Source organism: Penicillium rubens (genome assembly GCF_028828025.1).
Source record: "Penicillium rubens strain IBT 27055 chromosome Unknown utg000002l_segment0_segment0, whole genome shotgun sequence".
Classification (NCBI taxonomy): Eukaryota; Fungi; Ascomycota; class Eurotiomycetes; order Eurotiales; family Aspergillaceae; genus Penicillium; species Penicillium rubens.
The window spans coordinates 2,196,459-2,221,893 of NW_026890600.1; the positions used below are offsets into that span (position 1 = coordinate 2,196,459).

The following is a 25,435-nucleotide window of genomic DNA, read 5'->3' on the forward strand; positions in this document are numbered from 1 at the left end:
GATCTGGAGTCCAACAGTACAAAAGTACAAAAGTTGAGATAATTTGGAAATACCGTATCCAATGGAGAGTCCATAGATTGGATATTAAATCTATCTCCTTACGGAGTACAATAACATAATATCATATATCGTAATGTTCAGTATCTAAGAGAAAAGAAGAAAAGAGGTGCAGTTGACCTCGGCATATAATAGCCGAACAAAGTGATGTCTCACTTAAAGGCCGGTTCGACTCCCTTAGCTCCAAGACACGTATGTTGTAGGATCGCACCATTCGAGGCCCAAGACAGTATTAATTACTTACAGTTTTTTATCGTGTGTCAGATGGGAAAGAAATCAAGGACTGGACTGGATGGCATCAAAAGGGATTCGTATGCCGCCACGCGGTCAAGGGTATGTCCTGCCTAACTTCTAAGTAATTACTACTGGAAATTATTCAGGATTTGAGACATTTCCAAGATTAGTACATATGCCCTCTGTATACTCCGTACATGCACTAGTAACCTTGGAATGGTAACAATTATATTTGTTATGATTGATTACTGACATCCATGGCCAGACGCGGCTAAATAGGTTAGTGCATATTGCCATGTCAAGCCATTCCATCGTATTCCAACTATTCCAACTATCTCAATTATTACAAAGTCTCCTCAATTTTGGACAGAAGAAAGAGGGAAATTCTATATTTGTAGTCAAATAGAGCCAAGAGGTGAATATCCCTCATAGCTTCATAGTGGAGCTTATTGGTGTGACCCCAGAAATCGACAGAAATAGAACTGCAAAGTCCTTGCAGATCCCAAATTACGCTAGATTCAGACTCTGCTAGCTGACTGGAAAACAGGGTATTTGGAAACTCGATGTCGTATAAACATTACATGAGACTTGTTTCCCTGGACAACCACAGCCTTATAATCTCACCCTCCCCCGTTTTCTCAGATCACTTTTATTCCTCTCTCCACATTCTCCATAATCACTACAATAACTCATAACTCATCCATAATCTCTAATCCATCAAAATGCGTTTCTCCATCGTCTTCACTACCCTCTCGGCCATTGCCCTGGCCAACGCCCAGAGCAGTGTCTCCATCGAGGTAAGCAAAAACAAAACATCATGCAATATCACAAGAACAACATAAGCTAACCTCTCCCATAGACTGTCGACAACCCTGCCACTCAATACCTGACCCAGACAAACTCCCTCGGCGTTGTGACCGGCCAGCCTGATGCCGTTACTACCCAACCCACCGCCGTGACCTCGCAGCAGCCCGCCGCCTCCATCCCCGCTGGTCTGACCTCTCCCGTCGCCGGTCCTGGTGCCACTCAAAGCACTTTGTCCACTGCCTCCAGCAACACTGCCAGCGGCTCCTCTGCTACTGGCACCGAGACCTCGGGCTCCTCCAAGACCACTGGTACCTCCTCCAGCACCAGCTCGGCCTCCGAGTCTGAGTCCTCCGACTCTGCCTCCAGCTCCTCTGCTGGTGCTTCCACCTCCACCTCTACCGGTGGTGCTGCCATTGCCACCGCCGGCCCCGTCGGTCTCGGCATGGTTGCTGGTGCTGCTCTCGTTGCTTTCCTGTAAGCGAATTGAGAGTCTGTGACTGGCCGATGGCAATTTCTGCCGTCAATCGTACTATGATGTCCACTTTGTTCCATTTCGGCGAGGGTTTGTGGTCGGTCGGTCATGTTGATCCAGTATTTGGATTAACGGGAATGAGGGCCATGAAAATACGACCGTCGGTTTTTTTCTTCTTTTCTCCTCTGTGATTTGTTATTTTCTGCCAATGTTTCATATGGAATTTGTAATTCTCTTTTGGGCAGGACTCGTGTGTTTCACTGCGTTGTATCCAGAGGCACATGTTCACGGCGCACCTGTTTCCCATTATCTCCTTCGGTCTTTGTGATTAACTTAATCTGTTGAGTAAATACGAGCCTCGGTTTCACCTACATAGTTACATTGAAACTATAGATCATAAGTATACTTCAGGAATGTCGATCTTAAAAAACCCGCGATGATCATTCATGTATGGTCACGATAACCCGCTGGCTCATATTTGCAGCAAATCTTAATTGTTGCAAGGGAGTAAGTGGCACGGGATGTGATGCATACGCTGCGACACGTAGTACATATATACATACATATGTAGTCAGTCACGTTGACGAGAGGGTAATTCGGATTTTATCTAGATATACGCATTACACCACATATCCCCATTGGTTCGAAATATGCATCGATTTGCACCAGACCTGCCAGCTGAGCTTATGTGGTTGTAAATGGAGTATAGAACTCAGGATGTTGAGAGTACTCAAAGAAAGACGAGGTTTATAGTACACGTCTTATATCTAGATGCATACTCTACTTGGCCGCATTCGACTTTAATGGACAAGTAGACGCCCTATAGAGTAGTCAAATCATGGAGTACATGTACATGGAAAGCGGACAGCACCATTAGAACCCGATCCCTCAGCTATCCATTTCCCTTCAGCTGTCTATAATGGTCTGCTTATTCTTGAGCAATAGAAGGTCGTATACACGCGGGCTCTTCTTCTTCCTCTCCCTAGCAGCCTGACGTACGCATGATATATAATAGGCAGCCAGGTATTCCTGTTTCTCTCTAGAGAAGGAAATATCGCTCAATTAAGCCTCCCCCCTTATGTCTCATCGGATAGCAAGGGTTATAGCAAGGATGCGATGGAACATAGGGCAATCCCAAAGAGGTAATATTAGTGACGCGCCAATGACGCGACAAGGAACACGTGACTGACGCGCTACCGAAAAGGTTAGTGCGACCTCCACTCAAAACAAACCGTCGACGAAGTAACCATCTCTTATCATTTGTGATTGTGATTGTTGTGCCCTCACTGGTCCGGATCACTTTCTGAATTGGTATTCTTATCCAACTGAGTTTATCCTTTATTTTAGTACTCTACAACCCATTCAAGACTCCAGCATGGTAAGTCGTCCCTGTTCAAGTCATTGACACACTGGTTCCCCAGCAACTAGTATATGCTCGTGCCCTGTATCTGACATGATATCTAGCCGTCCAATTTGCGCCGGCTAGCTGCCGACCATGCTGCCTTGCACCGAGATCTTCCGCCGTACTACTTGCAGCCGTCAGAGGGTGATGACTTGTCACAGCTGACGATACTCCTCACGGGCCCAGCGGGCACACCTTTTTCACAAGGATTATGGGAGCTCCATCTCAAGATGCCTGATGACTACCCCAAGAGTCCCCCAAAGGCCACCTTTAAGACGAAAATATGGCACCCGAACATGGAGGAGCTCACTGGAGCTGTCTGTGTAGATACGCTTAAGCGGGATTGGCAACCCAATCTGACCCTCCGCGATGTACTGGTGGTAAGTTAGACTGTACTAGCGCGACTGGTTTCTACAAGATAACTAACCTTGTTTGCATTCAGACAATCTCATGTCTACTTATCTATCCCAACCCTGACTCTGCCCTCAACGCCTCCGCAGGTGCTCTCATGCAAGAGAACTACGACGCCTTTGCACACCAAGCCAAGCTCATGACCTCAATCCACGCCCCGATCCCAACCAACCTCAGAGATGCAGTCGCAGAAGCAAAGGTCCGGGGCGAGGAGACAGGGACCAAACCCGAGGAGAAAGGAAAAGACGCAGCCATTAAACGTACACGGAAACAAGCTCGCACCCACGCCGCTACAACCAAGAAAACTGCACGCAACACCGCTGCATCCGAAAACCCATCACAGTCCTCAAATCCTTTCGCCCAACCCTCCCCGCCCGTGACAGACACTGCTATGAGTGATAGCGAAAGCGATGACCCCGCTAGTGCAAGCAAAGAAAACGACCCAACCCTTTCCCCCTCCCCGGTCCACCTCGCACCCCCAAGCCCCCGTAAAACAGCCTTGGGCAAACGCCCTCTCTCCGTCCTCTCAATCCCCTACCCGGAAGACTCCGATGCAGACATGATGCTCATTGACTCCGACAACGACAATGATGCCCCGGGAATGACCTCCAATGAACGAAACATCACCGCAAACACACGATCCCGTACTTCATCACCGCTACGGAAAACCCCCAAGCTCTCCCTACTATGTGGAGGAGTCAACGCCTCCGGCCGTCTCCGCGATGAGATGCCGATATTCGAAGATTTGCCTCAATTGGCCATGCAAGACCCCCTACGCCGACTGAGCGGGGACGGCAAAGAGAACCGTGGATCTGCAACCGCGCGGGGCCCGAAAGAGAAGCGCGAATACCATCCTATGAAGACGCTCAACGGCTCTACTCCCCTTTCTCCAGCACATGCTCAGCTACCCACACCATCACTATCATCGTCGTCTCTCTCAGGGTCCTCCACTTCTGGAATTTCCAAGAAGAAAGCCATGAGCAGCCAACACAAGCGTCTCGCCGTCAGAGCAAAGCCGCGCATTGGCATCCGCCGGCTATGAGAAATCCATCCATTTTTCTGGTACTTGACTTAGCACTGATGGATTCTTTTTGCATTTCCAGATCTCTAATTTATCTGGTAATTGGTTGATCTGATTGGCGCTGATTCTTTTCTTTGGCTTTTGCTCTTCTATCTACACCTATTTCACTACCCCTACCCCCGTTAGCGACATTTCTTGATACCCTTGATGGTCGGTTGGATCCAACCGGACTTACAAAATGCATGAAGCGTGGAGCGAGCATATTTGGAAGGAGCTGGTTCTATTACATTGCATAAGGTGGCCCTGTGGTTACAATTTGCTTTGCTTCGACAACATATTTGTCTGATTTCTTGTTTAGGAGTTTGGAGAATTCACATGACATTACGTACATTACTTACATTTCTTGATACATGGATTTCTTACATACTGTATTTCTCAAGGGAGCTGTGCACCTGGGTCATCTTTCTCAGAGCATTCCAAGGTTAGGAGCGGCTTCATTCCCTAGCAAGAGTCGACGTGATGGGTCAACAAAAGCAGCTAACAGTGCGGTGTGACTCCTGAGCTCTACATCCTAGATCGAGCTTGCACTTTAGCAATATCGGGATACCTTCGTGATCATATGATTAGGCTTACCCCAAATCAAGTCGTTAATGAATTTATGGCCAGACTAATCGTACATACGAATGAACACTGGAGGGTAGGTATAAGTTTGTAATACCATAGATTAATGGAAGGATTTTCTGGGACTATCGAGCTGCAATGTCCTTCCTGCCAAGTTTCCAAACATCCCCAGAGAATGAGAACAAAAGGAAACCAGGCAAGCTCTGGCACGAAGAGATTTGCCCAGGTTTCAACTAAAATGCTCAAAAGAAAAGACAAACAACCGCTTTGCACATATAACACGATAAGTATAAGAATCCCAGGACACGTCGGAAAGATGATGGGTAGTATTCGGGATAATTGGATTAAGCCACCGAGGAAAAGCGCAACCAAGGAAAGATATGCCGATAATGATATGTTCGATCCGCGTTGGGATTGGATTATGTCCGTAGGCGTGCACGAGAGACAGCATCCTCCGCTTGCGCGAAGAACCTGCAAGGTGGCATGCAAGAAATATATCCCATGAAGAAAACAGAGCCGCGTTTCAGACCTCTACAGGGCGTAGGGGTTGACAGATCGAACAGTGAGACATCTGGAATGCAAATCGCAGTTAGTTAGGAACGCCCATGCTAGGGGGAAAAAAAGCTGTATGGGAATACGTACGGAGGACTCTTGCTCAGGTCGGTCTTCAGGATGATGGGAACACGGGTCATCTCTGTGACATCCTGGATGAACTCTCCATCCACCTCGCGAAGCTTGAACAGGTTCAAGTACTTCTCCTTGTTGGTCAATTTGTTCTCGGGTGCATCACCAGTGCCAGAGGCAATCTTGGGGTCCGAGCGAGTACGGTGAGGTCCCTGCTGGTGGTGGCCGTTGCGTGTAGGCGAGGGCGGCATGCTCTGAGTCGAACGGTCGGCGGAGTTGAGCGACACACCGGCTACCATTTCGGTGACATCATCCACATCTTCATCGTCATCGAAAAGAGCATCGACATCGTCGGCAGACATTGTGCCGGTCTCGGTTTGCTTACGCATGGCCTCATCACGCTCTCTGGCCCGCTCTCTGGCGGCTTCAGCCTCGCGGGCAGCCGCAGCAGCTTGAGCAGCGCGGGAGTTACCGGGCTTTGGACGCTCGTCCTCGGGAATGTATGCGGACGAGGGAACGCCCTTCTCCCAGTACAACTCGAGTACGCGACTATCCTTGCGGTATTCAGCCTTCTTGAGCGGCAGCTGGTCGCAGTGCACACGCTTCTCAAAGCCGTATTCCGGAATAAGGACGTCAAAGGCAGACTCGTAGACGCAGAGTACAATGCCCTCACTGATGAGATCACCGCCAATCTCGCGACTTTTGCGGTCCATTTTGCGGCAGGCCTCAATGTGCACACTCTGCTCCTGGGCGTTGAGAGCTGAATCCTTCTTGTTGTTGCAAAGATCAGCAGTCTTGCTCAGTGACTCGAGATCGTCATTGAACTCCACGGTACCCTCGGAGAGCACGGCCTCGAGTTGACGGTGCACAAGGATATCGGCGTAGCGCCGAGAGGGGTTGGTGAAATGGGTGTAAACCGGCACATTGAGCATGTAGTGCTGGCGCATTTCATCGGGAGCACCACTGCTGACGTAGTACTTGGCACGCTGCATAGCCTTGGAAATGAGAGTCTCCATACCCTGCATCATGTGTTAATACACACATCTATAACGGCGAGGACATGAAAGGCACTTACCTTGCGAAGATCCACATCTTGCACCTTGCAGAGAGAGCTCTGGAGGCTGCCACTGCTGCTTGAGTCCATTTCGAAGCCAAGGCGGTTCATCCGCTCAACAAACGAAGTAAGGCGACGAGAGTTGGGCGAGAACTGACGACGCAAGAAAGCTCTCTCCGGCATAGCGCTCACAAGCTTACGAGCGACGAAGAAGTTGGCCTGGTGGCTCAGCTCCTCAACAAGTTCATGTGCTGGGGTTGATTCAAAAATATTGTATTCGACTGGCACATTCTCGTCATCGAGCTGCTGAAGCAGACGCTGCACAGGAACGTTTGACACGCGGTTACCGAAACGGGCTTCGCGGAACTTGCCGGCAGTGTTCTGAGTGTTTTATTGTTAGTATGGCAAGGAAAAAGAAGGCGAACGGTAGGACTAGAAGAAACTTACGTGCAACAAGCGGATACTGTCGGCAGAGATGCCACTGGTGTTGACATCGGACTTGCCCTGAACAAGAGCATTGACCTGGTCGTAGTCAAGACGGCCAGCGCTCTTGATGATACCTTTGCCGATCCAGACATCCTCGTCCACCACACCGGTGGTAGAGTTGGCCTTGAAGACCACACTGACCGTAAGGCGATCTTCGCCAGGGACAAGGGAGCAAAGCTCAGTGGAAACACGGGTGGGCAACATGTTCATGATTCGATCGACCAAATAGACTGCAGTACCACGCTTCTTGGCCTCACGGTCCACCAGAGAGTTACCCTTGACGAAGTGAGCAATATCGGCCACGTGAACACCGATCTCAACCTTGCCATCGGCAAGACTCTTCACATGGAACGCATCCTCAAGGGACTTGCTGTCGGCGGGATCGATCGTAAAGATGGTCTCTTCACGGAAGTCACGTCGCGAAGCCAGGGCGTCTCCCTCGCTAGAGACGGACCAGTCCTCCCAGCCGATGCTCTTCAGCACAGCATCGGAGAAGTCGTCCGAACCGAAGTTGTTATCGCGGAGCAGAGCGTCTGTCTCGACCCGCAGGTCACCCATCTCTCCAAGCTGCTCAACAAGAGTGCCGAAGGGGTGCAGAGAGGTAATAGGCCACCTTTTGATAGAAGCAACGAAGATTCGGTTGGCGTAATCCTGGTGCTTCTCGACGAAGTCCCGCGGTGCCTGCTCTGTGGGGATGGCAATAAGTGGAACACGCTTGTCGGTAGGTTTAAACCAGACAATCTTTGGCTTGTCCTGGTGACGGTCGTTGTGGGAGCGGCCGTGGGCGCCATCTCTGGCTTGCCGCTCGGCCTCCTGCTTCTCCTTTGTAGCCTGGCTGCTGGGACGCAAGAGACCTAGGGTTCCTGAGAACATCTGGCCCGCAACACGCTCAATGACCGCAACAACATGACCAGCGTACAAAGGCTTCTGCTCGTCGCTGATCTCATCCTCCTCACAGAGAAGAAGGCTCTGACCCTCGACCTCGACATCGTCGTTCTTCTTCTGGGTAGGACGCTGGCGAAGACTACCGCGGCGACGGATGCTTCCATCCGGGCCGACTTCCTGTCTATCGCCGGTGGAATCGGAGCGACCAAGCTTGTCATTTCCAGCATTGCTGTTGGAACGCGCATCAGTGATATCCTTGCGCTTCTTCTTTTCCTCCTTTTCTTTCTTCTGGCCCCACACCTCGTCGACATCGAGGAGCTCGATTGCGACATAGTCACCCTCAAGGGCGCGGTTCCGATCTTTGCTACCGCAAATGAAGATGTCGGCATCCAGATCGTCAGTAGTCACATAGGCATCAGAACGGTTCTTTTTGTTGACGCGCAAAACACCAGCGACCAACTGTCCATTGCTGAGGAGTGCAGGCAGGTTTGCTTGGGGAAGGTAAGGAGTGAATAGGGTCTTCCGCTGCTGCTGCTGCTGTTGCTGCTGCTGTTGGACAGACATCTGCGGCGGGGCATGCTGGCTCGCCTGAAGACCACCCATACCTTGGGCGTTCTGCTGCTGAAGCGCTTGGAGCTGAGCCAACTGGAGCGGGTTTAGTTGCTGATTACCGAACATCTGAGGTGCCATCATGACCTGACCCTGAGGAAGCTGGATAAGCTGAGGCTGGCCAAGCTGAGGCTGGCCGCCGCCATATTGGAATTGACCAATAGAGCCCATGGACTGGTTCATCGAGCCACGCGAGCGGTGGCCGGGCTGGAATCCACCCTGCTGCTGGGGCCTCTGCTGATCCTGGCTCTGGGCTTGGTTGTTGGGCTGGCGCCAGTTGCCCTCAAAGTTTCGCGAGGATGACCGAGCATGACCAGCCTGGCTGGTTCGCCGTTGATTATCAGATTGATTGGTCGATGGCTCACTAGCTTGGGGGAATTGGAAGCCGCCAGCACCGCGACCGGAGATGGAAGCCCGGTTACCGCCGATGGCCATGGATTGGCTGCGGCCGTGGCCACCAGCTCGCATATTTCCAGCCCGCTGGAAGGCGGGTCCCTGGGGTGCCGGAGAAGTGCTGGACGCAGGCTTGTCATCCGATGAAGACTGGTTATCAGAACCAGTTGCACCAGGAGCAGGAGCAGGGAATTGGAATCCCGAAGCTGTTCTCTTCTGCTGGGCCAGCTCGGCGGCTTTCTTGGCCTCAGGAAGAGCAAGCGAGTGGCGGCGCTGGTGACCACCGCCAGGAGGACCTCCACGACCGCGGCCGTGGCCAGTGTTCTCATTCTTGTGGTTATTGTTGTTTTGGCCCTGCTGGTTATAATCGGCGTACCCCGATGCTCCGGATGACGGGGCAGGGGGTGGGCCCATGGGAAGACCAGGGAGAGCAGACTGGTTGCGACGGTGCGAATGCTGGTTCGGTGCGTTCATTGGTACTCCAAGCTGCTGCTGCTGTCCGCCCTGCGGGAACTGGAACGCATTCACTTGCTGTGGGGAGACACCGGGTTGAAACGAGGGCACCTGGCCCAGTTGTTGGGGCTGCAACAGCCCCATGTTAACGTATTGTTGATGTGTCGCAGCAATTTGTTGCTGCTGCTGCTGAAGCAACTCGATCTGTTGTTGGATGGCCAGTTGTTCCACTGTAGACAAGCTCAAGTTAGCTCACATGATAGGACTATGGTTTTATAGTGGGCGGTGACGGGGGCGGTCACATACTCATCAACGGGGTGAGCTCAGATGGACTTCTCCGATGAGCAATATGGAACTTGCGTCCACCGGGGCCTTGAGGCCCAGATTGACTCTGTTGATCCATGATCCCAGATGATAGAAGCTGGCAATTACTGTAGAATGTAATATGTGTGTTGGCGGGGTGAATCCGGCGACAGGAGAGACTGGTACTGCGCCAAAAGGCAAATGAGCCAAGTGAGGTGGATCACAGGCCGACCAAAAGGAGTCTGTATGTGCGGGTTGTAGTTTTGAATATGTGAATTATCCTAGAAGAGTGACAAAGAGTGGATCAGTAAGGGTGCAAGATGGCAGAAGGAACAAGAGAAAGCAAGAAGATGGGAACAAGGCGATATCAGGGCGAAGAGGAAAAGTACAAGTCGCAAGGCAAGGGCGAACTCAACGGAGGCTTCGATCTCAGGGGGAAAGAAGCAGACTTGACGATGACCTCACAACAACAATCAAAAAGCGGCAAGGGCAATCAAAAAAGTGTGAAACTTTTAGAAGAAATGGCATGGAGTAGATCGGATCCTCTTACCTGCAAGATGAAACTAATGACAACCTCCGAACCCTAGCATTCCAGAATGACGTCTGCAGAGTTCAATGTGGGATGGTTCGCTTTTTTTTTGTTACAAATCCAAGAGGCGACGAGGGGCAACCGGATTATCGCAAGTAGAAGTCGAGGCAATTGCACATTCAAGCAAAACTTGGGTCGAGCAACACCGTAGCAACGGAACGAAGCTTCGAACAGGAGTTGGAAGGACCGAGGGGATGGAGCTGTGCTGGAAAGCACGACTGCAACCGACAAAAGGGGAATTTGACAAAAAGCACCTCGATGAATGACCGGGGTGGGCTTTAAGTGAAGAAAGCCGTTGAAACGAGCTTGTCTTCAGGATGATTCCAAGTTCTAAAACGGGGATTCAGAGTTGATCCTCGAAGAGAATGACAGTAGATACTGAAATTAGAGGGAAGGATAGAATAGACGATGAAACCATCGACTAATTCGACTCGAAGGAGCGATATTGGGGGGAAGAGAGGGATGGGATAAGAACAGAGAGGAGGGGGGGGAAAGGAGAAGAAGAAAGGTGATGCTGGAGATACAAAGAGGTGTGGGGAGAGGGCCATTGGTACGGAAAGAAGAGGGCGTGTTCGGAAATGACCAAACAACGTTTTATTACAACTTTTAGCGCAATAATCCGCAATAATCCGGGAGTGGATCTTGTAAATACCCTGACAGTTATCCGTCGTACTTCGTTCCATCAGGAGCCGTGGATGATCGCCATTGCTACCAGCTGGCACTTCATCATCATCCTGATGCATCCGTTGAACTGCTTAGAGTCCCCACTATCTACCTAGGTAGTATGGTCATTGGAAGTCTACACGGAAATGGGAGGCCTCTAGTCTGACATACGGGGGAAATACGGACCCTAGTAATCCGTAAATAAATTCAAATATAGAACAGCTAGTGGTGGGTTGGCTAGTCTAGGGTCTTTCAAAGCTAGAGGAATAGTATCTGAGCTAATTGAACGTGTCAGCCCTGGAAAAAAGCTTGGTAGCAAGCTCAAGGCCGGTACCATCGGAGAAATTCGATCATTTTGTATTTTCTTCTTCCAATTATATAGTGTAGGTCAAAATGGATGATGCTCACAATGATGTAAACGTCAACGCTCCCAGGCGGGAGTGCGCCAGGGAACCTACCGGCGGGTCTTGCTTACTCATTCGCCTTAGGGCCTAGAAGGCACTCTTTGGCTGCAAAATATACTATAAAATTCTAGGAGGTTAGGTGATTGATGTGAGTTATCGTCTAAACCAATTTGAAGTCGTTCTTTGCTGTACTCTGTATCTCGATCTTCTTAAGTACCGGGGTAAGCTTAGATACATGTACTCCGTAGCCTGATACGTAATAGCCGATATAGTAAGGCGGTGATGAGAAAGCGGTGAAAGCAGTTGGGACTTAGGTAAGATTGAACTTTACAGGTAATTTATTTTCTTTGGCTTCAAGATAAGGGCTCTGAGCATTGGAGGGTTGAAGCTCACAGATACATCGATGTACGTTGAATAGCCAAGTTGCTTATTACTGGATGGTCATGCAATGCGGCCAAACGCTTGGTTTTGTTTGTGCCCCTCGAAAGTGACATGCTAATCCCGACCTCCGCATAGCTCCAATCTCCATGGACCTTCCCTTCTACTAGGTTTGACGCGACAACGTCGAATTATTCACTCACTGAACGCGAAATTCACTTTTTATGCTCCTCATCTACCCCGGAAACTCTGACGCGATCGCTCTTACTCTGTCTCCTTCCTCCCATATTCAAATTCAGATTGGTAACAGCTGCATCGGTTGTGAACGTCACTTCACTTTGAGATATTGTTCTGTGCTCAAGGCGCCTCTGGACTCTTCTGGCTCCGGATATGGTCTCAGTCACTTGAATTCTCCATATTCACTATTCACTTGATCATCCTTTCCCCTCACTACTCCTCTGAACCTTCACACCCTTTCTCCAAACACACACCACACGACCACTTTTCACCAGCGTTCTTTGGAATAAAGAAACTATCCACTCAAATGTCGACCCCCACAATGGGACGGTTCCGGACTCATGTCCCACCCTTGGACAGCCCGTCCAAGCAATTGATGCTGGACCTTGTCCGCGAGCTTGAGCAAGTCAAAATCTTTGACGCCGACCTGAAAAAGGTCCACCAGTATGAGCGCAAAACATACTACGAAAACCTCGACCGGATCGATCGCGAGCGTGAAGCAGTCCACACAGCCGCTCTCGACCAAGCCGCCGCCTTTCACGACCGAGTCCGCGAGGAAGCGGAGACAACCTTGAAGGACCACCTCCTCGCCGAGGAGGAAGAGCGAATTCGGAAGGAAGAGGCGATCCGCAAGGAGCAAGAGCGAGTTGAACAGGAGAAGGCTGAAAAAGCACGCCGCGAACGAGAAGCAGCCGCGCGCGTTGAGGCTGAACGTCAAGCCAAGGAGCAGGCCGAGAAGAAGGCCCAGGAGGAGGCGGCACAGAAAGCCGCGGCCCTTGAAACCGAACGCAAAGCTGCGATCGAGGAGAAGCTCCGCAAAGAACGTGAGCAGGCTGACGCCCAGAAGCGCAGGCAGAATGAGGAGGCTCGGAAGGCGCAGGAAGAAGCCGACCAAAAAGCCCAAAGCCAACAGCAGCAGAAACTCGGCGCTGCAAACCTTTCGGCTGAAGAAATCCGAGTACAGCAACGTTACATGGAGCTACACAAGACCCTCAAGGAGATGCGTAAATGGCTGAAGGAAATTGGCCAAAGCCAGCCTGACCTCAAGGCGACTATGGGCAATTTACGGCGTTCGATCAAGAAATCTGTTGGCCAGCTTCGATCTGGGACTGGTGCGAACAAACAGCAGGTATGAAATTACTCCCCACTGATTGGATGTCGTTGCTTCGACACTGACCCTACGAACGAACCTCAGATCGTTCAGCTCAAAGCTGAGCTTGAAAAAGGCTCTCGCCTACCCAGAACCGACAGTCGACATACGAAAATTCATCGCATTCCCACCTGAGGAGATTGCAAACTCAGAGAACAAGGTACCGGCAATGCTTATCTACGGATTAAACATTCTTGCGAAGAGCTTGATATCCTCTCTTCTGGCAGAGGCCTCCATCAAGCAATCTCACGCTGAGCCGATCGGCATCATTGCCGCTCAAATCTTCTCCTTCGATATGTTCACATACAAAGGACTGCACATGTCCGACATCATGTGGGCCAAGTACCGTGTTGTCTGCCCAGCGCTGTGGGGATTCACAGGCAATGACAAGACGGAGGGCGGACGTCGTGCCCTGGGTTGGTGGCGGTCCGCAGACACTGGTTCCTGGGTATCTGAACAAGTCCACATGGACCGGATGACCGCGCTCGGCGCGGGATATGCCGCCATGACTCTTCGCAACTTTGCGAAGTCCCCCCGTCGCAACCCTTTCCCCAACACAATGTTCTGGGCATCCATCCACAAGATTTTGGCAATTCCGCCTTCGGAGTTGCAGGAGACGCAGATTGCCCTCCTGGCAGCGCTCCTCCGATCGTCGGGCGAGAGAATTTTGGGCTTCTTCGGCCAGTACGGACTGGCCATGATGCATTACGTTGTTGTTGACCTACCCCGCAAGATCGGGAGAGAGACAATGGCTGTGACCCAGTTGAGCACCCTCAAGGAGCTCTATCTGAAGGAGAAAAATTTCGCGTTGTGATTTGGGCTTGGGCTGGCTGGCGTTTCGGGGTTGTGGCGGAGGATATGAAACAACTTTTAGGAACATATAGTACCACGATGTATGGATTAGAAACCATATGGCGTTTTATTTTTCATTGTCTAGACCGGCAATCATCGCCGGATATCATCATGCCCTCTATGAATCATGTCAGAAACGCTTTGTATAATAGAGCTTGTTAACAATGGCTGAAATCTTACATTCAATGCCAGCAATGTAAAAAGGACACCCGGGTAAGTCTGGCTACGATATAACGTTGGTTACATCTGCATTCCATGCGGCCTCGGCTAACCCCAGGAAAGGACCTCCCAAGCCACAGAGAACTGCCATGCATCTAACATTCTGACAAGTCCCCACTCACATACCTCGTGGCTCAGTGCGGAGTATACAATCAGCACGGCAATCTCAATCGGACTACTCACTATAGAAGCAAAAGCTCTTATATTCGCGTGTTTCCACTATTTCCGAATTCTCAGTCCCAACCAAATGCCTAACCATCCCATCTCTGCCATCCTGCATACGCACCACATTCGTTCGCCACCTATCCACAATCGAATGCCAGTACCACTTGGTGGCTTGCTGAGACCGGGAAACTGACCGTCAATGCTGCTATTTAACTGGGCCCGGACATCCATCTAGATTTGGAGCTGAAGCTGGGCCGGGAAATTCCGGCTATTAGATTTGGGTCCCCGGGCACATTTAAGGAGAAGGGTGGTGTCTATAAGTTTGGAGGTGGATATCGATGGTTGCAATGAAGATATAAGGTGAGTCTATGCTTTTGTATGGGAAGAGTAACTGGACTATTGAATGTCTGCAGTCGCTGTTATACTATAAAGAAAGCTTGATACGTACCCTAAGGTTGGTATAGGGCAGTATGTAGCAATAAAAGCTCCGAGTTTCCCTTGTATGGAAAAGTAACAAGTCTTCCATCTACCCAGTGACGTTGTAATGGCTCGATATGAGTGAGATGGTACCACCTTTGGCTGCCATTGACCAATCCCCAGCGAGAGGCAACTCCAGAACATTGTCGATCTGGACCCTGCATGGAATATGCATCTGCGTTGACCAAAGTGATTAGCTAATTGCGAAACCTGCAGGTGATGTGAGCTATCTCAAGCACAGTTGCAAGGGACAAGATCAGAGATGCGCGAGCCAAGCCACTGCAAACCTAATGCCCAGAGGCGACAAAGAGGTTGTGAAATTAAGAGGCCCGGCTAGATTCTAGTGAACCATAGGAGGTTCAGTTCCAAAGGCATCTCTTTGTGGTTCTCTTCTCCGAGGCGATTGATCGGCGAGGCCGTGGGCGGTGTGGACCGAACAGCCATCGATCGATTTCCCCAACGCTCTCCACATGGGGGCGATTTTCCAGAATTCGGGCATCTAGGTGCCCTATGTTGTAGGTAGGTGTACCTAGGTAGACATCTGGGCGTTGTCAAAGTGACATCACGACTCTGCGACTGCTTCGAAGAAAATCAAGCATATCAAGAATGGCCAAAGATGGCTCTTGGATAGAGATCTCATTGTAATCTGAACTTGCGAGGGAATTATAATCCGGTAGGAACAGAGCAATAAAAAGAGGAAAAGGATATAGGGATGATATCGGCATCATCAAACAGTCCAGACTTTTAAAGGGGAATTGTTTCATCCACGGATCCAAGAATAGAATCTTCCAAGTTAATTGGTTCAATCTACACCCCCTATAACCTCCAGTGGGGGACCTCCACCTTAAGCAAGTCCCAGACCCTGTCAGGGCCTAAACCCTCAAATTCCCCCAATCTCCGACTGGGTCTTTCTTCTTGGTCCCTGACGTACCTTCATTTTCTTTTAACCCTTACATTCTTTTCAACTTACTTATTTTCTCCGTCACTCTTTGGTCGAATACTCTCTTTTCATCGACCTCATCTTTCACAATGCGTGTCTCTGGTCTTGTTTCCCTCGTGTTGGCCGCTACCCCGGCCCTGGTCTCTGCTAAGGGTACTCTTGGTTTTTCGCTCGGTAACAAGAACCCCGACGGTACCTGCAAGTCCACCAGTGACTATGAGGCCGACTTCGATGCCCTGAAGGACATGTCTACTATCGTCCGTACCTACTCCGGCACTGAGTGCAAAACTCCTGAAAACATTCTGCCTGCTGCCAAAAACAAGGGCTTCAAGGTCGTTCTCGGCATGTGGTAAGTTCTTTTGTTATTCCCCTCCTAATTAGAACTATTTTTAACCAAGCTTGTCTTCCTTAGGGTCGGAAAGCCTACTGATACCAAGAATCTGTTGGAGGAGCCATCCTTCAAGAAAGATTGGGCCGCCATCCAGAAGGCCATCCCCGGTTATGGGGATGTCATTCACGCCATTACCGTCGGATCCGAGACTCTCTACCGCGGTGACTTGACCGGGCCCCAGCTCCACACTTATATCAGTCACGTTATGGATAATGTGCCCAAGGGTGTCCTTGTCGGCACCGCCGAGAGCTGGAACAAGCTCGCTGACGGCACTGGTGACGCCCTCTTCACCCAGGAGCCCGTCGTGAAATATGTGTAAGTGGAAATGAAAGGGGACTCCGTGCACCAATACTGACTCCGTCATAGCTTGGCCAATGCCTTTGCTTACTGGCAGGGTACTGCTGCCGACAAGGCCTACCAGACCTACTTCGATGACATGGTCGGCGCTATGGAGCACATTCAAAAGATTGCCGGCGACAACGCCGACAAGATCAACATTGTCACCGGTGAGACCGGCTGGCCCACCGATGGCGGTTCGGACTATGAGGATGCCAAGGCGGGTACCAAGAATGCTGAGAAGTTCTGGAAGACTGGTATCTGTGGCATGCTCGACTGGGGTGTTGACCTGTTCTACTTCGAGGCCTTCGATGAGTCCTGGAAGCCCGATACCAAGGGTGACAACGGCGAGATGAAGGATGAGCAGCACTGGGGCCTGTTCACTGCGGAGCGCAAGATCAAGTTCGACGCCACCTGCCCCAAATAGACTATGTGTGCTTATCTGTCCGCTTCATCCAAGCGTTTTTGCTTTGATGTCTTGCCCGCAACCAGCGGTTTCTTTTTTTTTTCAGATTGTATTGATTTATTCCGGGTATAGTTATATCCCACTCCAATGGAAATATGGTTTAATTGTCTTTAATTGTATAAGTAAATAATCACATGGGTATTGCTGCAGCGTCGAGGCATGTTTCGCGATGATGCCTGTATCTGTACTTGCGTAAAAGGACAGTGGAGCATCTATAACCGATTCAAGACGCTCAACATGAAGCTTTTCCATGTTATCTAGAGTAAAAGAGAAATGATAAGGGCGCGCGTATACAAATCTTCACCAATCGACATGAAAAGACGCGAACCTTGGGATTCTGGGCATAAAATCGACGTTGATTGGCTAGGGAAAAAGCAAACGATTAGTCAAACTGCTAACACGACCCCCTCAAGTTTGGTACCCGTGGACGGTAACGGTCGAATCCATGGAAAGCTGTTGTTCTACCCCTGAATCTCTTTGGATCTCCAGTTTTCATTGTTTACCTCCAGGGCTATGTACTCTTTGAAAGCAAGGGGAAGTGTAGCACTGTAGAAGTACACAGTACACGGAGTACAGTTAATCCTTTAAATTTTGGAGAAGGCAAGGGTCATTTGAATCAGATTCATCGTTGGGTACATGTGCGTTATGCGTATATGTTGTAGAAGTTCTGTCAAGCCAGACAAACTAAGCCAACGGCCTCGGTCCTCAACAAATAATAATTGAATTGGCCTATGGTACCCTGTACACCGCATTAGCTCGGACTACCCACACTCCAGGAGGTACTCCGTACGACGATCCAATACCCGTGACGTCCGACCTTTTTTTCCCCTTAGTTCACCATCCTGGTCTTTGATGCTTCAGACTTGAGCGTGTTTCTGATTCCGCTTTTCTTTTGATTTACTTGCATTTGCGCCTATCGGAAGAAAAATTAAAAACGACAACCTGTACATTGTCTCGCCCCAGGTTGTCTTTCCAGCGGTGGTCTTCAATTTCGGTTTGATTTCCATGCGTCAACATTCTGGACGATAAGCGGAGCGGCAAGCAAGTGCTTGCTGCAGGAGTCGACACGGAAGGTGTGTGTATGCATTAATATTACCTCTCTTTGAACCTTTTCTGGGATTGCGGAATTGGGCTCCTTACTCCGCGCTACTACGCGATTAGGACTTTGTTCTTCAACTCGCTTGATTCAATCCTTCTTGACCCCTCCAAACATGCCAGTCTAACCACACTGGATGACTACAGATCTTGATCACCCCGTCTCTTCCGCCATCTCGGCGCCTTCTCCACAGTTCCACTCGCGGGACACGCGCCTCATCCGTGAATCGCGTCTGGCTCCCTCACTACTCTTGTCCTCTCCCCCATCGGGAGACTCGAGTCCGTCGACCGCTGGTTCACCCGGTCAACGAACCTCTCCGCGGAGCATAACTCTCGAACCCCCGCCTCTCCCATTCCTATCCTCATATCGCGGAACCGAGGAATCGGGGCCCTCTTCGCCGGTCAATCGCAGAGCGGAAAGCAGCATCTACTACACCACCGCGTGGGGATCCCCATATGCAGCACCTAGCACTCGGAGACTGTCAGTGACCAATAGCCAAATCGAATTCGCTGGGGTTGACGACGGATCTGGTCCCAGCTCGCCTGTCTCGTCAGTAGCAAACCACACCGAGTTGCGGAGATTAAGTGCCGCCAACGACGACACACTTGAACCCGTGGAGCGCGATTTTGCCGCCAGTAACGGAGAGAAATCGATACGGGAATTTACGCAGGATTGGATCAACCAGTACCTCACTGGTCAACCTAGAACGGAGCGCAGCAATTGGCTCAGCGACGACTCAGGAAGTGAAGCACCGTCGTTCATCACTGCGAGGAATCACTTTGCCGACGACGCTTCCGACGACTGGCTTGGTCTGGAAGACGACTTTCGTTCCGACGATCTATTAAAAACTCCAACGCTCTCTGATTTCGTCGGGAAAAAAGCCTCCGCGCGAGCAAAAGTCAACAAAACTTTGCACAAACGCGCTGATACCTTGCGACAGGAGGACTTTTGGGGTTTCGCTTACGATAAAGACCCTCCACGAAACATCATGTCAGACTCAAATACACCTACCGTCGAGGCAAACTCGCCGGTAGAAAAGCCGTTACCTCCTCCACCTGCAAACGCGACGGAGGACACTGCGAAGATGGAAGATCCAGGTCCATCAAAAACACAAGTTTCTGATATCAGCAGATCAGCTACGCAAACACCACGGCGGAGAAAGAAGATGAATTGGCGTGGGAAAGCCTGCATAATCGAGCTGCCACATAATGATAAGAGAGGTTCGGAAGCTGGGTATCGTCTCCTAACACCGGCCGATGTTCAACAACGAATGCAAGAATGGGAGAACAAAGGGTATGATGTTCGTGGTTTCACCATTGGCGATTCCGAGGACCCCTCCACAACGACGACTCTAGGAGGTCTCAGTCGACCCCTATATCCCGACCCATATGACCTCCACGAAATTTCCAAGAGCGAACCACTTGTCGTCAATTTCCCAGACAGGGCCAAGTGGGAGGCTTATATCACTGAGCTTCAAGAAGAAAAGCTACGCGCTCTGGGGGTGTCGTTCGGCGACGAAGAACCTCAACAATCCATTTCACCCGATTACTCGCTCAACCCCGGTGGCACTCCATTCCCGGGCCTTGTCGCATCCCCGCCGATTCCTACTACGTCTGCAGCAAGCAATCCCCTCGGCCATATCCACCCATTCTCGCCTCACTTCAATCAATCCTCAATGGCTACACCTGGTACTATGGGGTCCATTGCATCACCTTCACAATTTGGTATGCAGACGCCATTTGTGGGTGCGGATCAAAATATGATGGGCGGATTCCCCTTCCAATTCCAGCCCACGCCTCCTGCTCAGGGATCTATGACTCCCCAAGGCTTCATAAACCCCCGACAGGCAACTTCTTCGGCTGGTCCAGGGGCAATGGGCAACTTTTCCTCCATGCTGTCACCAGTGTCTCCGCTCCATGACCAAGGGTCCTTCCACCCCGGATACAACGAAAAGGGTGTTTTCGACGATCAACTTGGCCATGGTATGCGCCAGGAAGGCCTGCCATACCAGGCCCCCCAGACCCCGGTCAATGGACACCCAGATCATTTCCATGCATCGAACGTCGAAATTGCCCAGCCTACACCTCGAGGCCACGGGCATAATCTGAGCGAAACTCTGCAAAGAGGGCTGGACCAGATGACGCATACCGATTACCACCTGGAAGACTCGATTGACCGACAATTGGAGGACGATTACCGTGATGTCAGCCATGCAGGCCTGAATGCCAGCATGCTGAAGTCGCACTGGGCATTGCCAGAAAATGAACACCACGCACAGAACCCTTCCCATCACCAACCTCATCCTTTCACCCAACACCAGCTTCCTCACCAATTCTACGGAGACCAATACCAACAGCACCATGGCCAGGATGGTTCTGATCTTGACACAAATCCCAGTGTTGCAGGTACGCCGCAGACTCGCCAAGGACCGTGGCACGAAACTCAGCCCAGCGGCCCCTCCTACCACGGAGGGCATCAGTCGCAGCTCTCGATTTCATCCCTCAACGTTGAAGCCAAGGAATTCGACCCTACCGCATCGTTCAATTCCCAGCCTGTGCCCTTCGGCAATGACACATTCCAGTTCGGCGGCAGGGGCGAGCAAGGATTCGGTTTTGCCCCGCCTCCCTCATTCGCGCCTGGTAGCAGCCTGAGCGGCTCACTGAGTTCCAAGCCGCGCAATGCCAGTGGTAGTGGCGCATTCAAGTTTTCTGCCGCATCGTTTAATGTCGACGCACCTGTCTTCAACCCCAATCCCTCTGCCAGTCTCAATTCGAATGCCAGCTCCGAGCAGCCTCCGGCTAGTCGCACCAAGATCTTCGGCGACATTAACATCAGCGAGATCACCACGCCTGAGAAGAAGTCTAAGGCTATTCCTATTGTGCGGCCCGATGAGATTGAAAAGGAGAATAATGACAAGGAACAGGCCATCAGAGACGACTCCAATAGCCGACCTGTGCCTACTGACCGCCACAAGCGTGCGCGTCGCGGTGTCGGCCACGCTGAAGGCGAGGCTAGATACAGCATCTCGACCCACCCTCTAGGCGAAGCGGGCAACACTCAAGCTTCGAGTGCGCTCCATGCCGTCGCTGAGGGCAAGGAGAATGCCATGCCTAAAGAGAACAACCCGGTGGAGCGGACCGGTACCCCTGTCAGCGAAGCTGACACGTGGACTCTGTTCGATGCGAAGCGAGACGCTGAGAACACGTCTCAACCCGGGTCACCGGTCCGGGCAGAGACCTCGAAGGACATTGTTCTTGAAGAACGTGAACCAAAGGAGCCTGCTGCGGGAGACGATAGGTCTGTCACTGTCTCGAAGGGCGTCGACCATGCTCCTCACGGATCCAAGAGCTCGGTCAAGAGCACTGTGTTGTCGGCTAACGCTCAGCCTTTCGAGTTCAAGCCTGCTGTTTCTGAGTTTGTTCCCACAGCCGTTCAGCCATCTAGCTTTGCCGAGCCAAAGCCTGTTGAAGCAAATGTCACAAAGGAGCAGCCCATTGAAAAGCCTGCCAAGAGTCCCACTGAAAGTAAACCCAAGCAAGCCGGACTCATGGCTTCTCGCTTCGCTGCCGCAAGCCCACCTAAGAAGGCAACCTCGCCAGATCACCTCGCTGAGCCTGAGTCCAAGACTCCAACCCGCGTGCAAACAGAATTCATTACTCGCCAACCTAAGAATGATGACAACTCGTGGGACTCCGAGAACGACTCGCCTGACGACGAGGAGCTGAATGCAGTTATGGAACAGCTGAACGATGACGACGCAGATGTCGGCATCGAGCGACAAGCGACTCCTTACAACACGATCCACGCGACTCCCTTCCAACCACGACACGACCACCTCACGGAGTCGATGGGCGGCCCTACGAAGGAGCAACGGTTTGGTTCTGCGGAAGCCCGAAGCGAAGCACCCAGCCCGAGCCCCGGTGGCGTTCCCAAGACATACAAGCTCAGCATTCCCAAACTTGCCTCGGACATTGATGCCAACAGCAATGCTACATTCTCTCCCCAGAAGAGCCTTATCTCTCGTCTGCAGTCCCCTGTTCGTCAGCTTGTTACTGAGAATGACCATGTCAGCGACTGGGATGACATGATCTCCGCCGGTGAAGATGAGAAGTTCATGAACCGTAACCGCTTCTTCGATCGTCGCATCAACGACCTTGTCGGCTCCGCCATCGACGACCGCTTGGGCCCTATGGAACGTGCCTTGGCTGTCATTCAGCAGTCGGTAGCTTCTATTGCCACTGGTACTGCAAGCAGAAGGGTCTTCCGCAGCACATCCGCCGAGATGGAAGACAGTGATGCCGATGATGAGGATGACGATGGTGAGGACGATGCGGTCCGCGATCGTTCGCCTCACAACATGAGAGAACGCAAGTTGGAGATGCTCAAGAATGTTGTCATGGAAGCTTTGGTTACCCATGATATCCCTCAACGCGTTTCCCCACACTCCAGCCACAGCGAGATCGCACAGCTCAAGGAAAGCATTGCCGAACTGCAGGCCCTCACTATCAAGAAGCTGGCTCAGGACCCTGTTGGTGATATGCGTGAGATTATCGAGGAAGCCATGGCCAAGCAATTGGCTCAGCAGGTTGCCTTGCAGAAACCCCCGAGCCCGCGCCTGTCAGAGGCCGAGGAGATTGGTGCCGACAGCCTTATGCTCCAAATTGATGGCCTTAAGGGAATGTTGCGAGTTGCCGATGAGCGTGCTGAGCAGGAGTACAAGGATCGCCGCGATGCGCAGGATGCTATGACTGAGCTCCAGCGACTCTTGAAGTTTGCAGAGGAAGATGCTGCTCGTCACAGTGCTGCTGCAGAGGATGCCGAATCTCGTCTCCTGCAGTTCAAGGAAGAGAAGATTCCTTACTTCGAGAAGATGCAGTTCCGCACCGAGTCACTTGCGGAAGAGAGCGAGACTCTCAAGGTTACTATCGCAGAGCTGTCTACGAAGAACATCGCGCTTGAGGGTACCCTCGACGAGTACCGTCTTTCTAGCGATAACTTCCGTCGTCAACTGGAGACTACCAAGGCTGAGAACAAGTCTCTTCATGAGACTATTGATCACTTGAGGACTCGCATCGAGGATAGCATGATCTCGCGCCAGAACCTCACTGAAAAGTTCGATCGTCTTCAAGATGACATGCTCAATGTCACCGCCGAAATTACTCGTGATCAAGCTGCCTGGCGCAGAAAGGAGGAAGAGCACACTGCAAAGTACAACGAGCTGCGGGCGTCGCACTCCCGCGAGCTCCAATTACGCGAGAAGCTCGAGCAGGATGTCCGCGAATTCGAAAAGAACGAGCGAGAGGCCACGAAGCTGAGGTTCATCCATGAGCAATCTCAGAAAGAGAATGCTAGACTGGATGAACTGGTCACTAGCCTCCGGGCGGAGAACCATGAGCTGCAGATCAAGGCTGCCCGGTTCGAACGAGAGTTCATCGAAGCCCGTGAGAGCAGCCGCGTCGAGATCCAGCGCACTCGCTCCTCGATGGAGGCAGACCTTGAAGCCTCTAACAGCCAGGTCAACATTGTGCGTGCCGAGCTGGAGGCCGAAATTATTCGTCTGCAGACTCAACTTGACAACAACCGTATGGATACCGATACAGCTCGCGAGCGCTACGAGCTTCTCCTTGAGGAAGCCAAGGATTCAAAGGTCACCGCCCTGGCTGCTAAGGACCTTGCCATGGATGAGACCCGCAAGATGCATGAACGCATTCTCAATGACCTCCGTGAGCGTCACGCTCGCGCTTTGCATAACTCTTCAGAGGACCGTGCACGTGGTGAGAGCCATAACATGGAGCGCATGGCTTTGTCCGAGGACAAGGCTAAGCACCTGCAAGAGCGCGTGAACCTCCTCGAAGAGAAGCTTGAGATCGCTCAAGCTGCTGCCCGTGCTGCTGCCGAGGCAGCCCACAGCGCCAAGGCAAGCCCCAGCTCAGTCCCAGATGCCGCCCCCTCTCACTCGCGGGCAACGCCGTCCATGTCCTACAGTAAGGGATCCGCAGAGCCTGAACGGATCTCTCCTCAAGCTCTGCGCGAGTCAATCTTCGTCCTCCAGGACCAGCTCCAGCAGCGCGAGACACGCATTGAAGAGCTCGAGCAAGAAGTCTCCACGATAGACAAAGATGCGCCAAATAAGATCAAGGAGAAGGACACCGAGATCACATGGCTGCGTGAGCTCCTAGGCGTCCGCATCGATGACCTACAAGACATAATCCAGACCGTGTCCAAGCCCTCCTTCAATCAGCAAGCCGTCCGCGACGCAGCCATCCGTCTGAAAGCCAACCTCCAAATGCAGCAGCAAGAAAAGGAACGACTAACAACCGGCAACCTTCCCTCCCTTGCCGACCTTGCTGCCTCACCGCGTTCCCTCCCCCTAGCTGCAGCTGCCGCCTGGGGAAATTGGCGTAAAGGCCGCGAATCCGCCGCTAACACCTCCGAGCAAACCCCGTCAAAGCCCAGCAATGCAAGCGCCTTCCTATCAGGCCTGCTAACACCCCCGAGCTCCCACGTCCGAGAGAACGGTTCTGGCTCGCAGACCAGTGCAGCCGCACGGTTTGCACAGACTCGCCCCTTGAGAGGCTCGAAGTCGGCCCCAAGACGCGGCTCGGTACGCAGCCAGGCCCCTGTCACGGAACCACCTCAGACGCCACCTCTTCTCCGCCGCTCGAGTTATGACCATGACGCTGAGCCGGCAAACTACGAGGATGGGAGCTTCGCGGATGAGAACGAGAGTACCGTTGATGGGATGGTTTCGGCTTCGCCGAAGGAGAGGGACGATGAGGGTCCGTTTGGGCCTCAAATTGACGAAGCTGAAGCCGAAGAGAGCGATATTCAAGCCGACGCTGACGTTGACGTATCCTCTTCTGACGAACCGTCCACTGAAGAAGAGTGATTGCACTGCCCTTGATCACTACCCATAGATTGTTTTGAACTTTCCATCTCGTCTCGGTATCTCTTTGCCTTTCTCTTCTTTTGACCAGCAAAAGGATTACAGAACCACTCGTCGATCCGTGATATCTTTGCTTTCATCGTCTACTGCTATCTCTGCGTTTGGTGCAAGCGCCACTTTTGCAGATTTCTCTCCTCTCGTTACATCCATATTCCCCCTTTCGACATACATACCTATCTTCCGGCTTCATGGCCGTTGATCAACGTTTGCGTTTTCGGATTTGATACCACACCGTTATTTCGCTTGCTTTTTTCCCTCCCATCTCCCCGAAGAACCTTGTACATTGAATATCCT

The 25,435-nt window shown here is 51.6% G+C and overlaps 6 protein-coding genes across 6 annotated transcripts; 5 read left to right on the forward strand and 1 right to left on the reverse strand.

Annotated features, from left to right (window-relative positions):
- Nucleotides 1–1,013: 1,013 nt before the first annotated feature.
- N7525_003294 (putative GPI anchored protein) lies at nucleotides 1,014–1,576 on the forward strand (the record flags this gene model as incomplete). Its single annotated transcript, XM_002559257.1, has 2 exons — nucleotides 1,014–1,088; nucleotides 1,151–1,576. The coding sequence occupies 2 exons, from the start codon at nucleotides 1,014–1,016 to the stop codon at nucleotides 1,574–1,576; spliced, it is 501 nt and encodes a 166-aa protein (XP_002559303.1).
- A 1,369-nt stretch (nucleotides 1,577–2,945) lies between these two features.
- Nucleotides 2,946–4,425, forward strand: N7525_003295 (putative ubiquitin conjugating enzyme E2; the record flags this gene model as incomplete). Its single annotated transcript, XM_002559256.1, has 3 exons — nucleotides 2,946–2,948; nucleotides 3,035–3,352; nucleotides 3,415–4,425. The coding sequence occupies 3 exons, from the start codon at nucleotides 2,946–2,948 to the stop codon at nucleotides 4,423–4,425; spliced, it is 1,332 nt and encodes a 443-aa protein (XP_002559302.1).
- A 1,131-nt stretch (nucleotides 4,426–5,556) lies between these two features.
- Nucleotides 5,557–9,932, reverse strand: ssdA (mRNA-binding translational repressor SSD1; the record flags this gene model as incomplete). Its single annotated transcript, XM_002559255.1, has 5 exons — nucleotides 5,557–5,596; nucleotides 5,668–6,668; nucleotides 6,725–7,084; nucleotides 7,151–9,759; nucleotides 9,836–9,932. The coding sequence occupies 5 exons, from the start codon at nucleotides 9,930–9,932 to the stop codon at nucleotides 5,557–5,559; spliced, it is 4,107 nt and encodes a 1,368-aa protein (XP_002559301.1).
- A 2,478-nt stretch (nucleotides 9,933–12,410) lies between these two features.
- N7525_003297 (putative RNA export mediator Gle1) lies at nucleotides 12,411–14,067 on the forward strand (the record flags this gene model as incomplete). The annotated part of the gene is made up of 2 exons (XM_061212657.1): nucleotides 12,411–13,232; nucleotides 13,330–14,067. The coding sequence occupies 2 exons, from the start codon at nucleotides 12,411–12,413 to the stop codon at nucleotides 14,065–14,067; spliced, it is 1,560 nt and encodes a 519-aa protein (XP_061069678.1).
- A 1,928-nt stretch (nucleotides 14,068–15,995) lies between these two features.
- On the forward strand, nucleotides 15,996–17,060 carry bgt1 (1,3-beta-glucanosyltransferase Bgt1; the record flags this gene model as incomplete). Its single annotated transcript, XM_002559252.1, has 3 exons — nucleotides 15,996–16,255; nucleotides 16,319–16,612; nucleotides 16,664–17,060. The coding sequence occupies 3 exons, from the start codon at nucleotides 15,996–15,998 to the stop codon at nucleotides 17,058–17,060; spliced, it is 951 nt and encodes a 316-aa protein (XP_002559298.1).
- A 351-nt stretch (nucleotides 17,061–17,411) lies between these two features.
- On the forward strand, nucleotides 17,412–25,084 carry N7525_003299 (putative myosin class II heavy chain (MHC); the record flags this gene model as incomplete). Its single annotated transcript, XM_061212658.1, has 2 exons — nucleotides 17,412–17,511; nucleotides 18,342–25,084. The coding sequence occupies 2 exons, from the start codon at nucleotides 17,412–17,414 to the stop codon at nucleotides 25,082–25,084; spliced, it is 6,843 nt and encodes a 2,280-aa protein (XP_061069679.1).
- Between the last annotated feature and the right edge of the window lie 351 nt (nucleotides 25,085–25,435).